We start from the raw sequence: 14,152 nt of genomic DNA, 5'->3' as shown, positions 1-14,152 counted from the left end.
CTTAAAAGTGTGAGTAATGAGAGGAGTGAAGGAATTGGCAGGGGGTGCTCCTGAAATCTCAACTGTGAGATGATCAGCCAATAAAAAGTCCCTCCAGGGTGATTAATCTGACCAGGCCAGGTGCATTGAAAAAAAAAATAGAAAATAGATTTCAAATGGAAATCATGTTTTATATAGACAATATCAGTCCAAGATTGATTACTCATTTTATCAGATTGTGAATTTTTTATCCATATTGTACTTATTTTGCATGGATTTGTCTCAATGTCAACTCCTCAACACCTTGATGCACTCAACCTGTCTTTGGCAGTGACTGACCTGTCACCTTAATACATCATGAGTTCTCCTAATTTTATGATAATTACTGAGAAAACATGTTTAAACAGTGGGAGTGCAGTGCATTTTTATATGCTCTGTGTCCGTGATTGGTGTTGGTGGTGCTGTCTAGGCAGCAGTACCCCACCCATGTCCCGCATGTGAAAAATGTATTTGGATTTGCTCACAAGAGGTTGACCACGTTTAATTGACACCTGAAGTAACAACACTATGTAGCGTGTCATACATTTCAGTTTGTGTGAATTACTTTTTGGCGAATATTTAAATATTTGGTGTAATAAAGTTTCTTCTTTTAGTCCTTCATCAAATGTGCAAGCCCAGTTTGTGGTTAAGGGGAGGAAATACATGTGTATTACATACACACACATTTATATATTGGGTTTTAAAAAAGTCAGAAGAAAAGAAAAAAATACTTGAAGGAAAAAACTAAGCTCAATTAAACACGAGTTAAGGTAAGTCTCTCCAGAATTGTTGGCCATACATATTTATTTGTGAAGTTCAAATGTCCTTTTACAAACTGCAAAAAATTGTGCCCACAGATGTTCTACAGCTCATGTCTTTATTGGTGCTGTGGATACAACAGTGATACTCTGCAAATGATGGCGTGAAGTCAAAGTGCCCACATTGAATTTAACACGGGATCTTTCATCCCACTAATTCCGGAATGTACAATTGTTAAATAAATCTTATTACAATTTCTCACATTGTTTTTTTCTCAAAATAAAAGTGTGCCTAGAGAGAGCATGTTAAGACAAACTAAAATGTGCATATTATAGTTTTACTCTACTTAACACGTTATAATACAGACAATCATCTGTCCATAGGATAAAAGCTGCCTCATGATCATGGTTTAGCATTGTGCTTTTTATCATTAATAAAGCACTGGCAGTTGCCACCACACTGCCAGTCACGCCAGTGTCTCAATCGCATTCAGTCAGTGAATCACAATGATACTGCACAGATACACAACATAGATTGCACTAAAGTTAAGGGCGGTAAGTACTGTTATAGAAACATCTGAATGCATCCATAAGGGAAAATAAGGGTCGTGTACACGATCAGAAATATAACTCAACCCTTCTTTGGTTCACAAATACACTAAAAGACTTCAATGTTATTTAAAACATTGTGATATTATACAGAGTTTCCAAATAGGAAGAGGATACATTACAAATGGAACAGAAAAGCAGATAACCTATTCACAATTATAATCTCTGGATATAAATAAAGTAATTAATCTATTACATACTATACTGTATGGCAGATTTACATATAGGATTTTCTCACTGTAAAACTAGGACACATTTGGCACAAAGGCAATGTAACAATACTATACACAATCTACACAAAAAATCTCTAAAAACATAGCAAACAAGTACAGAACTTGTTACAATGACTGTGTTATATATTTCCACCTATGTAATATCAAAGGGAAATAACATGGGTTCAATGTGGCGGTGCATCTGGCTTGATAATTACATAGACGACATGGACAGACAGTTTTTTTTTTTTACATTAATACTGTTTATGTCAATGCAATAAGATTCCCTACATTGTGCTCTGTTACTTGTGAAAAAATATGCGGGTCTTATTCTGTTTTTTATACTGATCTTCATATGGTACAACAGTAAAATTATTTTTTTTTATACTGTAGCTGCTATTGAGGGAATCATTCAAGTGCTCAGACATTCTTTCTATTTCATATGAAAAGTAACCAGTGCTAATATCATTTAATTGACATTATATTAGGTTTATTTTTTACTTGACATGTAGTTTAGCAATAATACCAAGCAAGAATGCTTTTGTGATTCTCTCAAGTTTTGACTTATGTCCTTTTCACTCAGATGACCTGTGTGCAAATGTTTTGAATATATGTCATCGCTGCTAAAGACAGAAGAGACAGAGAAGAGAGGCACAGAGCTTATTATTTGTTGTGCATTGCCAGAGAATAGCTGTGAGCAAACATTTCAACGTCTTTTATGAGACAAAAGGGACATGAAGCCAAGCTCAGGACCCTCCAGAGTCGGAAAAGACCAGTGTTTGGGTGGGGAAAGGGTTTAGGAATAGCTCTTACAAGTCATTCCCCAGTCGCTCAATCTCCTCGATCAGGAAGTCGATGTCTGACCTGGTAGCAGCGGGGTTGGAGATGACCATGCGGAAGAAGTTGACCTTGTCTCCTTGTGGCTGGTAACCTACCATCGTAGTCCCAGACTCCATCATCATTGCCTTGATCTTTGGGGCCACCTGTTGTGGACAACATACAGTGTTACACAAGCATTTGCACACATAATTGTCTGTGACTTTAATGTATGATCTAAGTAAACACTACATGAATCAATCTAAGATGGCAGGGGAACTAGAAGAGTAGCTTAAAAAGCAGACTGATGAGTCATTACCTTGTGCAGCCTCTCCCGCCTCTCGTCCCCATCAGGCAAGCCACGCAGGCTCGGTGGGATATACCAGAAACACACGTTAGTGTGCTGCGGCTGATATGAGAAAATGGGAACAACATTAATAATGAGGACCGATAAACATTGCCTTCTGTAATTTCAGCTTTTCTTGTCAACTTGTCAGCAAAGCAAAATGGTCCAATCAATCCTAAAACCAAGTTAAGATATGAAATATATTTTTGTCATCATTCATTGCAAAAAAAGGTGTTCTATAAAGCACAAAAACCCAGATAAGAATAGTATAGGCAGTTTGCCTTTGCTGGTTCAGTTGATCATCTTGAATATCAATTGGATTCTGATATGTATTCTTGCTCAGTACAGTGAATATTTAGGTGTTCATTTGAAAAGCATTGAAAGAAATGATCTCACCTCTCCATTGAATACCATCTTGTAGCCCTCTCTGTTTTTTATCTTACTGTAGAGGTACGCTGACAGATCCAGGCACCTGTCAATATGCTGTTCAAAACCTACTGTTCCCTTTTAGGTAGATTGCAGGAAAAAATTAATAAGGCATTGTTACCATCACATTCTATATATGGTTGAGAGAGGTTTTAGAAGAAAACAACTGATAAAATGCAAACCTTTGCCTTCCACATAAGCCAGAACTTGAAGATATCAACATGCCGTCCACACTGAATGGCCTTGTCACCTGTGTCGTATGTAACATCATACTGTTTATCTGGCTGGAAGAGGTAACCAGCACACATGGAGTTGCAGCCTTGTAATAATCCCTGCAAAGGAAAGCAAATAGCAAGGTTACTAAACACCTGCAGAAAACAGTGTCAATGTTTTGTATGTGCCTGCATTGGTGCTGGAGTTGTGGGCAGCAGGCAAGTGAAAAACACAAGTCTCACCCTCTCTCTGACCAGAATAGCAGAGCACTGCAGCGGCACTCCCATCATTTTATGAGGGTTCCAGGTGACTGAGTTGGCCCTGCACAGATATAGAAACCGTAAACACAGCTCTGTGTGTGTGTGTGTGTGTGTGTGTGTGTGTGTCTCAAGTCTAGGACCAGAATCTAAGTGGTAATCTAAGAAGGCATTGATCCTTTCAATGTTATCTAAATACCCGTGCACACAGGTCTTTTGAAAGATATAATTTGAGTTAGTTCTGACATCATACATCATTTTGTCCCAGATTTTTTATTGTACTTCCATGAAGATGGGGTAGGATTGGGGTGCCCTAGTGGTCTATGGGTTAAGGTGCCAACCATGCAAGGCACCCAGTTCCAACCAAAAGGTATGTTGTATATCAAACCCATTCCCAGACTTTTGCTGGAGCCAATCACAACTGATTTTTAGGCGTGAGGCGGTGTACACCCTGGACAAGTCATCGCAGGGCTGACACATAGACAAACAACCAATCACACACACATTCACACCTAACCTACGCATGTCTTTGGACTGTGGGAGGAAGCCCGGGCACCTGGAGAGAACCCACACAGAGAAGAACATGCAAACTCCACACAGAAAGGCCTGGGACAACCAAGGTTCAAACCCCGGAACTTCTTGTTGTGAGGCGACAGTGCTAACTACTGCACCACACATACACTGAACAAAATTATAAACGCAACACTTGTTTTTGCCCCCATTCATCATGAGCTGAACTCAAAGATCTAAGACTTTCTCTATGTACACAAAAAGCCTATTTCTCTCAAATATTGTTCGCAAATCTGTCAAAATCTGTGTTAGTGAGCACTTCTCCTTTGCTGAGATAATCCATCCACCAGGTGTGGCATATGAAGATCCTGATCAGACAGCATGGGTATTGCACAGGTGTGCCTTAGGCTGGCCACAATAAAAGGCCACTGTAGCGGCCAAGATGTAGCGACATCATTCTTATGTTAACAGCATTTGAGCTTCTTTCCCTGAGCATGATGTCAGAGGAAAATGGCCGCCACGTGACTATAGTGAATGTCTTTCAAAGACAACGCCCCCAGCTTAACAGTTTCTTTCCTAAAAATGTGTAGTCTCCAAGCCGATGACAAAAATAACACTGACTGTCATCAGTGTTAGGTTCGGGATTGACCTGGTGATGTCATCAGGGTTATTTTCTCCACAGAAGACATCATACTGTTTTCATAGGCTGAGTGGTCCTCTCTGTGTCGAGTAAACTGAATGATTGATGTGTAAAATTGGTTGAGTATGTACTACATTAGTTGTCAGTTATATGTTTATGTACTGCATTCTTTTACCTCTCTACTCCATTCAGCTTGTGCCTGTGTTTCCTGGACATTAGCAAACCTCCTCCCCATGCACCCTGCACAGGACACAACATATGTAGCTGATATGTACAGCTGCTGTTATTATTTTGTATTGAAGATGATCAATATTATGAATATTCTCTTACATCCACATGAAGCCACATGTTGTATTTTTCACAGATATCTGCAATTTCATTGATGGGATCAAAGGCTCCGTAGACGGTGGTACCAGCAGTGGCAGTCACAAACATTGGAACATACCCCTGCAAACCGAAAGTATTGGGGGTAAAGTAAGACATTGGCTAAAATTATGGACTGAATTAAATTAAATTTGTTGATGGGCTAAAACACAGTTCTCAAATAATGCACTCTTCCCATCTGGACTTACTGCTTTCCCATTTCCTCTAGTCTGCACTGCTATCACTTTACCTTGGAAGAATTACCTCCAGGAGAGGTACTATAGACCAGGGCAGCATCACATGTGAGCAGACAGAAGTATTAACCTTACTGAAATAACCTTGCTACTCTGGCACACACTGTGTGTTTCCTTTGCTGCAAGTAAACTCCGCAGAGTGTTTCTCATTGTACTGATAGAAGCAAATAAATAAGTTAGAGAGGATGATGTCTGAGTCATTGTTGCTGACATTCACCTTTTGCTTGGCCTCTATTACTTTGGCTTCCAAATCAGCAGGAATGACTCTCCCTCTGGAAAAGAAGAAGACATAAGTCATCCAGATATTTTATATCTTTTACCAGACTGTCTGCATGTGGATTAAGCATAAAGCAAACCTCTCATCTGTGCTTAAAAGGACCAGGTTCTCTGTTCCGAAGCCAAGAGCTGCACTGGCTTTCTTGATGGAATAGTGGCTCTGCGAGAACAGATTACAATTCAGGTTGGATTAACACTGAAGATACTCATAAAATCGTCAAAGGTATTTAATTGAGAGACAGTGTCAGACTAACATGCTCTGAGGTGAAGAGAACCAGTCTGGGTGCAGCTGCCATGCCTTTGGTCTTGACTTCAGGAAAGAACTTGTATCTGGCAATCATCACACTGTACATGTTGGAGATTGCTCCTCCTGCAAAAACCGAGATAGGTAGAAAGTAAGTGCTGTAATTAAGTACACATTGGAGGTACTATTCTATTTTACTTCATACTCGCACTACAAATATTTTGAAGGTAATTTTTTTTTACTTTTAACACCACTACACCACTTTATTTGATGGCCTTAGTTACTTTGCAGATTTAGATTATTAATACAAAATGTAATCAACAAATAAATTATGAATGATGCTAACCAGCAGTATATAAGGTGGTTAAAATTAGCTCCACCTTTCCAGGCTGCAACATTAAAGCCTTGCTTACACATTATTCAATTACTATAACCCGAAATTATTCTATAGATTACTTTGAAATGTGCCGTTCTGCATAATGAGTATTTTGTTTTTGTTTTGATGCTAACAATTGGCTAAATTTGGAATGCATGAGTTTTTCTACGCTGTGCTAATTTTACTTAAGTAAAAGATCTGAGAATTACTTCTTTATCACTGGAAACCAGTTGAGATCTTTTAGAGGTGAAAACTACAGATTCAGAACCATAGCTAAAAATAAATAAATAATTAAACAGAACATCTAGTGGTAACTGATAAAATTTGATATAATAATAAGTCTGACATGCTTGCACAAGAGTTATCGAGCTATTATTCAATCACTGGTTTGGCTCTCACCTGGAGAAAATATTCCGTCGCCCTCTCCATTAGGCCAGCCAATGATCTCCCTCATCTTTTTCAGTGTCAGCTGCTCCATGAGCACAAATACAGGAGCGATCTCATAGGTAAACCTGAAACAAACAGGAGAAAATAGTAATTTTAATATGTGAATTAACGCAAAGTAAACGCCTCTTTCATTCCTGATTGAAGAAACAGTATAATCTTCACTTTACATGTGTGCTTTGTTGTGTGTTAATTGAACAACAGTATATAAATAATAGTTTTTCTCTCTGTGGTTTCATTAAGTTCCATTTCACCTACAGACTGCAGGGGAGACTGATGAGATCAATATGATATACACTAATATTTAACAACATGCACTTGTATACTCTAATTGTGCAGCATGGTAACTGAGCATGCAGCTCTCTCAATAAAAATGAAACAGATCCAGCATTGTGTACACAGTCACACTTCAATGACAACACCATCTTGTTGTTTTAGAAATGGCCTTCTGCTGCAGTAAAATGACACAGTAAATGCCACACAGGCTCATTCATTCAGCATCAGGAGCGTGTTTTTGCAGAAAATTAGCCAGAAATGTGAAGTGAGTCCAGTGGGAATATTCAAAATATGAACAATGTAGTTTGACTGGGATTACCACTATTAACAACATTGGAGAAATAACGAGAATGGTCCTCTGTTACACTCACAAAATTGTTTCAGGTGCCTTTCATTTTCTCATGGCAGGAAGGTTTTTCACGTTTTATCCTCTCAAGTATATGATATTTTTCCTTATCATCAAAGTACATTAAAACCCCTCGACCTCAGGGAAGAGCACAGTCGATTTGGAATTACAGCACAGAGGGGCTCATCCATCTTCTCCTGACCAATATTCTTCTAATTACATAAGTATCTGTCTATTCATGCAAAGAAAGTAAATGAATCAGTGGGACATTACAGAATGTCACATTGTGCCCCACAGCATATATACACACAATAATATGGGGGGGGGGTAAACAAGTCAGATGCCAGTTTGCAGATGTCGCACATTAATTTCACCGCATTCATTCATGCAGACAACGCTCACTCATTCTGATTATCTAAGACCTGGATGTGATTGTCAGTCTATTAGTGTCAGTCAATATCTGCCAGGGGTAATTAGGGTTGATGGGGTAATTAATAAAGGTAAATTACAAGTATGTAAGCAACCTCCACCCTCTGGTTCAAGTCATCGTCGGTGATGTCACTAATAACACACAAGCTAACTGCAGCACTTCTTTGGGATAAGCTGTGAAAGACGGACTGTTGGACGTCCCAGAGTTTGTCCAAGTTCCATCTTTTAAATTTATCATCATACACTGAGGTACCAGATTTTAAAAGGCTCACTGGTACAACTGAATGCCATCAAATACAATAGTCAACACATCGCTGACACAGAGTTGTGAAAAACAAAAGACAGAATTCAATGCTGAGTAGCAGTGATGGCTGTTCACTTTGTGTACTGATGGTTGGGGGGGTAGAGGCGCTTTCCCCCACGAGCATTAGACGAAATAAAGACACCATGTAAACTGTGAATGCGAATCAATATGCAATTTAGTTTGCCTGCAGGGCTGAATTATGTGACCACAGCCCCAGCGCAGGCCAACACTGACAATACTCTGGGGGAGTGGCTGTACAAACGCTGTCTTTTGTGCTTTTTATTTTCTTGCTTGATTGACAATCTATTAGCACATGCAGGGTATTCTTCAGTCAAAGACAGTAATTACTGTATGTCACTTCGAGTATTCCTCTAACTAAACGCCTCTCTTCAACATGGGGCATTTAAAAACAGTGAGTACAAAAAAAGCCTTAAAAAAGTAGAATAAAATTAACCTAATTGGGTGTAATTTTTATTGCTTCTATCTCAATATGCATTACTGTGTTTATGGGGTGCAGAGGTTATTTAAAGGAACTGATCAATGACTCTGTATCACAGTACTCACATGTTAGTGTTGGCTGTAGAGGTAAGCCACTCTCCTGCCAGCCCAACAATATCTAACCCTGTGGACAGTTGGTTAAAGAACCTGGGGTGACCTGCGATTGATAAAGAGACAACAAAGCAACATAATTCCCATAAAACAATTAATCATTTGAGAATCTGAGACAGAAAACAGCGTATCTGTAATCACTACACTGGCGTGTAAAGCTAATTAGAGTTATTGATTGCAGCAGGACACGCTGCTCCTTCAGGCCTTTGTTCCCACCTGTTCTCACTCCATATTTCAGAGTGTCCCTGCAGTCTACCAGGATCTGCTCCAGAGACTCGGGCTGGTCAGAGAGCTCCAGGTTGAAGCCCTCCATGCCCTCCAGCAGCTGGTGGGGGTGGTGGAAGTCCAGGACCTTAGTGGATCTGTCAAAGGTCTTCCGGACGTAATTGGTGAGGATTTCCACAACCTCCAGCAAGAACTGCATGGTCACCTCCTCTCCGTTTTTGGCAGGCAACAGATCTACAAAATAAAAACGCATCCATTCACTCAGTGTCTGCTTGGGTCTCTTGTGGTTAACTACATTTACAATGAGCATTTTCACAGGTCATTTTCACAGTTTACTGTTGAATTTCCTGTGACCTCTGGGTTTCTCAGTAAGTTGATAATTACTTTTACTCATTTATTTTGTGCAAATGATACAACAGTTGGGTTAAATGGGAAGTGATACCACCCAACAAATGCAATGAAGGTAGTTAAACAGACTTTGTTTCATGAAAACCATCTCTGGAGATTTTTAAAAATATATATATATTTTGGCATTAGCAATCTGATTCATCATTCACTTTTTTCTTTTCCTGGCATTACCTGCATACTTGACTTCACATTAAAATGTCCACACAATGTTGGATTTCTCCAAGTTGCATATTCTATGTTAAGTGCATCGTGTTTCATTTCAAAGAATAAACACAGTTCGTCTGCTTCGACCGTCTTCCCGAGCCTACCTCTGGCGAAAAGGTTGGAGAAGTCGACCTCGGTGCGTCTGAAACGCGCGTCTCCGCCGATGTTATCGCAGGACAGCAGGTTCTTGGCTGTGCGCTCCTTCAGGGAACTCACAATCCTGCTCCTCTCCTCCAGACTGTTGTTCTTCTGCAAAAATCCTAAACGTTTACAGGAAGAGGAGTCCGCAGTGTGAGTACACTTCCCATACATGTTGGGCTGCAGCTTTTTTTTACTCTACCAGGCCCACTAATAACTCCACTCTCCCATTTCTGACTTTAATCTCCTCTTTTGTCTTTCTCCGGTGATCTACACTCTCTCTCTCTTTCGCTTCCTCTTTCTCTTTCTCTGTGTCTCTCTCTTCCTGTCTCTCTATTTCATGTGAAAAGGGTCCCATCCTACAAAGGGAGTGCTATTTATGGGCGTAGGGCCCTGTGAGAGGATGAGCCCGATGACATCAGCACCAAACTCCAGCCAAGGAAAAACATATCGCTGTCATGTAGCGGCGTTAAATTCTTACTTAAGCTCAACCCATAGTCCGCACTTCAGATGGGAGCAAACAGCAGCCGATAACAACAGGCCTACAGCACAAAGGCAAATTTGATAATAATGATAAAAAATAGATGGGAATTTATCAGTAAAGCCTGCTGAGAATATAGTCCGCGAGTAGCCTATCTTTACAGAAATTGCATTTTAAATGTGTGCCACACGCTACTTTCAAGACATCAAACCTACTGTTTCCTGTTAATAATCCAACCAGAACACAGATTTCCCCCCCTCTTTGTGTTTTGTAGCTTTATGGCTAATTAAATGGCCTTAATGAAACCAGCAGAACGTGTCGGTCAGAAATACCAGAAAATTGTACTGGGCACTGGTGCATGACATTGAACATTATAGTAGATGTCAGCCCGTCTTTGGTTAGTGCAGCATGAGACTGAAATAGACTCTCAAAGTGGAAATCGGAAAATCCATCCTGCATAATTCCCCTCTTTCATTTCATCAGCTCCAACTCAGGGATAAATTGATGCTTTTGGCAGTTGATGCTGCTGGCCTTTTTCCCCCCTTTCATTTTGGTTAAATTACCGAGATCAGGTGTGATGGTAGTTTAATAAGATAAATAACAGCCTATTGGTTAATCTAAATGTTTAATCCTTGTTTGGGTGATATTTCGAAATCTCGTTGGAACAGGAATCTGTTTCCACTGAGCCGCGAGTAAAATGATGCAGGCCATGTGCATGAAGTCATGCTTCTGGAAAGCTCCCAATTCATATTTTTGCATGATTTTTTTTAAATTACCAAAATGCGAACTTACCACATATCTTCATTCCCAATTTTCTAGTACATCCATGAGCAACTCCACACCAAGCATCATAACCTGAAATTATTTTTTAAACACAATTAGAGGGCCTCACAGAAGCCTAGTTCAAAAAAAAAAGAAAAGAAATCACATTTCAGTGTACATTTTTAACTTGAACAAATTAATGCTGAAAATAAATGGAGAGATGAGGTCGAGTGATGTCGCATGCTAAAACAAAAATAGGCTGCATGGGTCTCTTGGGATTATTTTAACACTAAACCGCACTCCCCGGGCCCCTGGATCTGGATTAGCCTATTTCCCCCTGTACGTCACCGTTCATGACCTATAGGCAAGGGCTTAAAATTAATTAGACGTTTGGATCCATGCCAGCCTAAAGATCTAATTGAGTGAAAAGATGCTGGTTAAAATGCGAGCATCAGTAGACACGGGGCGGCTGGCCAGTGACAGATAGAGAATTACTGCGTTATCAAGGGCTTCCAGCCAGAGAGGGGATGGGGCACCTTGGATGGGAAGCACAGACGAAATCCTCAAAAGCAGCAATTTAGAGGAGGAGGGGTGGGAGTGGGGGGAGGAGACTGGGGGGCAGTCCCAGTCCCACATCCCAATTTAACCCCTTGCTTTGGATCATTAGATAAATCATTGCCTTGCGTAGCTCATTGGAGCACTTTAACTCAGTCCTCACAATGATTTTTCCCCAAGCGAGATGGGCAAAAAAGACACAACTAAAAAAACAAACAAAAAAAAAAAAAAAAATCAGGAAAGGCAATGGAAGAAAAAGGACAAGAGCAGATGTGCTGACACATAGCATTCAGACCAGACTATGCATTTGCAGGAATTCAGCTTGAAGGATATTGTAGCTGTAGGCAATTTCTGCGTGGGCGTCTCCTACTATAGGCTGCTGCTTCTCATCAAACATCAACTGACAATGCAAAGCCATTCCGATATTAAAATCAAACATTGGTGACAAAATTTTTTATTTTTTGCACTGTTTGCAATTTAAAAAAAAGGTATAATTCACGAATATCTGTTTATTTCTTGTTTGCACATCTACAACATGATTTCAGACCTCTAGTCACTTGGAGAATCAGGCTTATTTTTTCTACCAGCTGACAATGAAAGGACTGTGGTGGTTGTATGGTTTCTCCTTCTCCCGTACCCCTTCTCGTAGAGTACAATGCTTAAGTGTGCCATTAGGGGCAATTTAATATGGCTGTATTAACTGCCACTTCAGGGGCAATTTCAATTTTTCCATGTAGGCACTTTCTTCAGCCAGAGCACATTTAGCCAAACCAATGAAAAAACAAAACATTAATGCATTAACACCCCACCCCTAATAATAGGCCTAATAATATCAATAACAATATTAATAATTATTTATTTGTAACTCTGCTGATAAATATATATATATATATATTTTAGCTCTCCTGACAAGATGTCCCGGTGGTGCAGCCTCTGGCTAATTTCCTTCTGTAATGTAAGAGGACATCAGCTTCCGACAGCAGCAATCGTCTGTCACACGTTTTGCCGGGAGGTCCGTATGCTGAATGAAATGCAGCGGTGATTTGTGGCGAAGGAAGCATTCTCAAACGGCAGCAGATTTTCTTTTCTTCCCCCTCTCTCTTTCTCCCTCGATGGAAATGATTAATGGCATTGCCCACAAAGTAAATAGCACACGTGACATAGCATTTTATCTGTGATGGACCTACTTGAGCCCGGTGGTCGTAAATTTGTCGAGTTGGGATCCGGTTCGCCGCCAGAGGAGGAGGGTGCAGACGCCGCCATCACTCCCGAGACCTGGTGCCAAAGTCCTCACCTCAAAGAGCCTGGTCACTTTTCTTTCCCCACTTCAGTGCCCCCCAAAAATCTCTCCTTATACTATGAAAGATGAAAAGTAAAGCTCACTGTCAGGGGAAGGGAGAAACCCAGAAGATGTGCAGCATTTTAAATATGCGCCTCTGAAAGAGATGCTCAAGTTGCAGACAGAGACCTGTAGACGACAAGGTCACAGTCTGTCTCACAAGTTGAGATTCCTTTAGTCGGAAAAAGGAAATTAATAAATCGCGGATGACAAGTTTAGGTATGAGACAAATCCTCAGTACATATAGCCTACTTTAACCATCCGATAGCCACTGACAGGAACACATTATTTCAGCATCTTGATCTTGCTCAGGATGGATGATGGTTACACAGCCGCCACACAGCTTCATGTTCCTCATCATAAATAGCACAACCCTAATTGCTCTGGCTAAGGCTGTGAAAATCACAGCTGTCAGATCATCAACACTGGCACAATAAGCTATTAAACATCTGAAAGGTAAGGCCATGTGCAAAAACAATGTAAATAAAAGTCTACGAAAAAGCAAATTAATGAGGAAGGCCTGTATCAGCATAGCTCTGGCTTCACAAACTTACAGGACACGTAGGTTATCAATTCATGGTGATTATCACCGTGATGCAGGTTAAATTCACCCACAGAGAAGGACGACGTGCAACCCTCTTTCCAAACCATTAACTAGTTATTAAAGGCTGATTGAGAACAACAACATAAACAGTTTTTTACACGCATGCAATTCACATGCAAACTACAGGCCACATTTCATCACTTAAACCTGTTATTCTGCAGGGAGTAAACCTTATAAAACACCTGTTAGAGCATCTCCAACGACAATAAAGAACAGTTCATTTAGTTTAGAGCACAACAAATGAATAAAGCCACTTACCGTGATTGTGTGGGTCCAGGTGAACAGGTGTAGTCCAACAAAAAATAAACAAAAAAACAAAAACAAAAGGACAGTGAATTTACCACCAAATTAAGTCCTGAAGGAGAGACTGCTGCGCTCTTTGGTACACTCCAAGAAAAAGAACGACATGAAACCTGAGCTCCAGTTCTCCGCTAGATCCCAGACAAGGTGACCTTGCTTTTGTTGAAGTAGCTTTGATTTGCTGACATTTAAAGCAAACCTTGTCTGTTTATTGTCATTGCGCACGAATGACTCACGGCGAGTACAGGCTACTACCTCAGCCGGCGCTGCATGTTTGTAGAGCCAGGACCCATCTCAGACAGTCTGTAGGTTTGACACTGAATGGCGCCGCTTTTCGGCCCCTGAAGTATCACTTTTCTTTTCTTTCTTTCTTTTTTTTGGGACGGGGGGGGGGGGGGACGGGGGGGGGG

General features: G+C 40.4%; 1 protein-coding gene and 1 long non-coding RNA gene across 4 annotated transcripts in view; one reads left to right on the top strand and one right to left on the bottom strand.

Moving 5' to 3' along the window:
* Positions 1-804: 804 nt before the first annotated feature.
* Positions 805-14,119, bottom strand: LOC123973971 (glutamate decarboxylase 1). Its single transcript, XM_046054372.1, has 17 exons — positions 13,701-14,119; positions 12,687-12,855; positions 10,975-11,037; positions 9,668-9,823; positions 8,943-9,185; positions 8,682-8,772; positions 6,718-6,830; positions 5,953-6,068; positions 5,779-5,858; positions 5,640-5,694; positions 5,136-5,252; positions 4,981-5,045; positions 3,641-3,719; positions 3,368-3,517; positions 3,156-3,263; positions 2,733-2,822; positions 805-2,580 (listed from the first exon to the last, which is right to left on the bottom strand). Exons 2-17 carry the CDS (start codon positions 12,760-12,762, stop codon positions 2,407-2,409), a joined length of 1,776 nt encoding a protein of 591 aa, XP_045910328.1. The 5' UTR covers positions 12,763-12,855; positions 13,701-14,119; the 3' UTR covers positions 805-2,406.
* Positions 8,443-14,152, top strand: part of LOC123973972 — a 7,478-nt gene continuing 1,768 nt past the window's right edge. Inside the window, exons 1-4 of one of the 3 annotated variants that reach the window (XR_006825741.1) lie at positions 8,443-8,529; positions 8,965-9,115; positions 9,625-9,854; positions 10,052-10,328. This is a non-coding gene — a long non-coding RNA (uncharacterized LOC123973972). Of the gene's footprint in view, positions 8,530-8,964; positions 9,116-9,242; positions 9,320-9,624; positions 9,855-10,051; positions 10,329-14,152 lie in introns of those variants that run through there. The other 2 variants (XR_006825742.1, XR_006825743.1) reach the window with 2 other exon arrangements.

This window comes from Micropterus dolomieu, linkage group LG07, assembly GCF_021292245.1.
Source record: "Micropterus dolomieu isolate WLL.071019.BEF.003 ecotype Adirondacks linkage group LG07, ASM2129224v1, whole genome shotgun sequence".
In the NCBI taxonomy this organism is placed as follows: domain Eukaryota; kingdom Metazoa; phylum Chordata; class Actinopteri; order Centrarchiformes; family Centrarchidae; genus Micropterus; species Micropterus dolomieu.
This window is presented reverse-complemented; position numbering and strand designations above follow the sequence as displayed.

Coding starts and splice junctions, on each gene's coding strand:
- LOC123973971 (XM_046054372.1), bottom strand. CDS start 12,762: ATGGCGGCGTCTGCACCCTCCTCCTCTGGCGGCGAACCGGATCCCAAC. Junction 9,186..9,667: donor CTCCAACCTTTTCGCCAGAG/GTAGGCTCGGGA, acceptor TTTATTTTGTAG/ATCTGTTGCCTGCCAAAAAC. Junction 3,518..3,640: donor CTATTCTGGTCAGAGAGAGG/GTGAGACTTGTG, acceptor TTTCCTTTGCAG/GGATTATTACAAGGCTGCAA.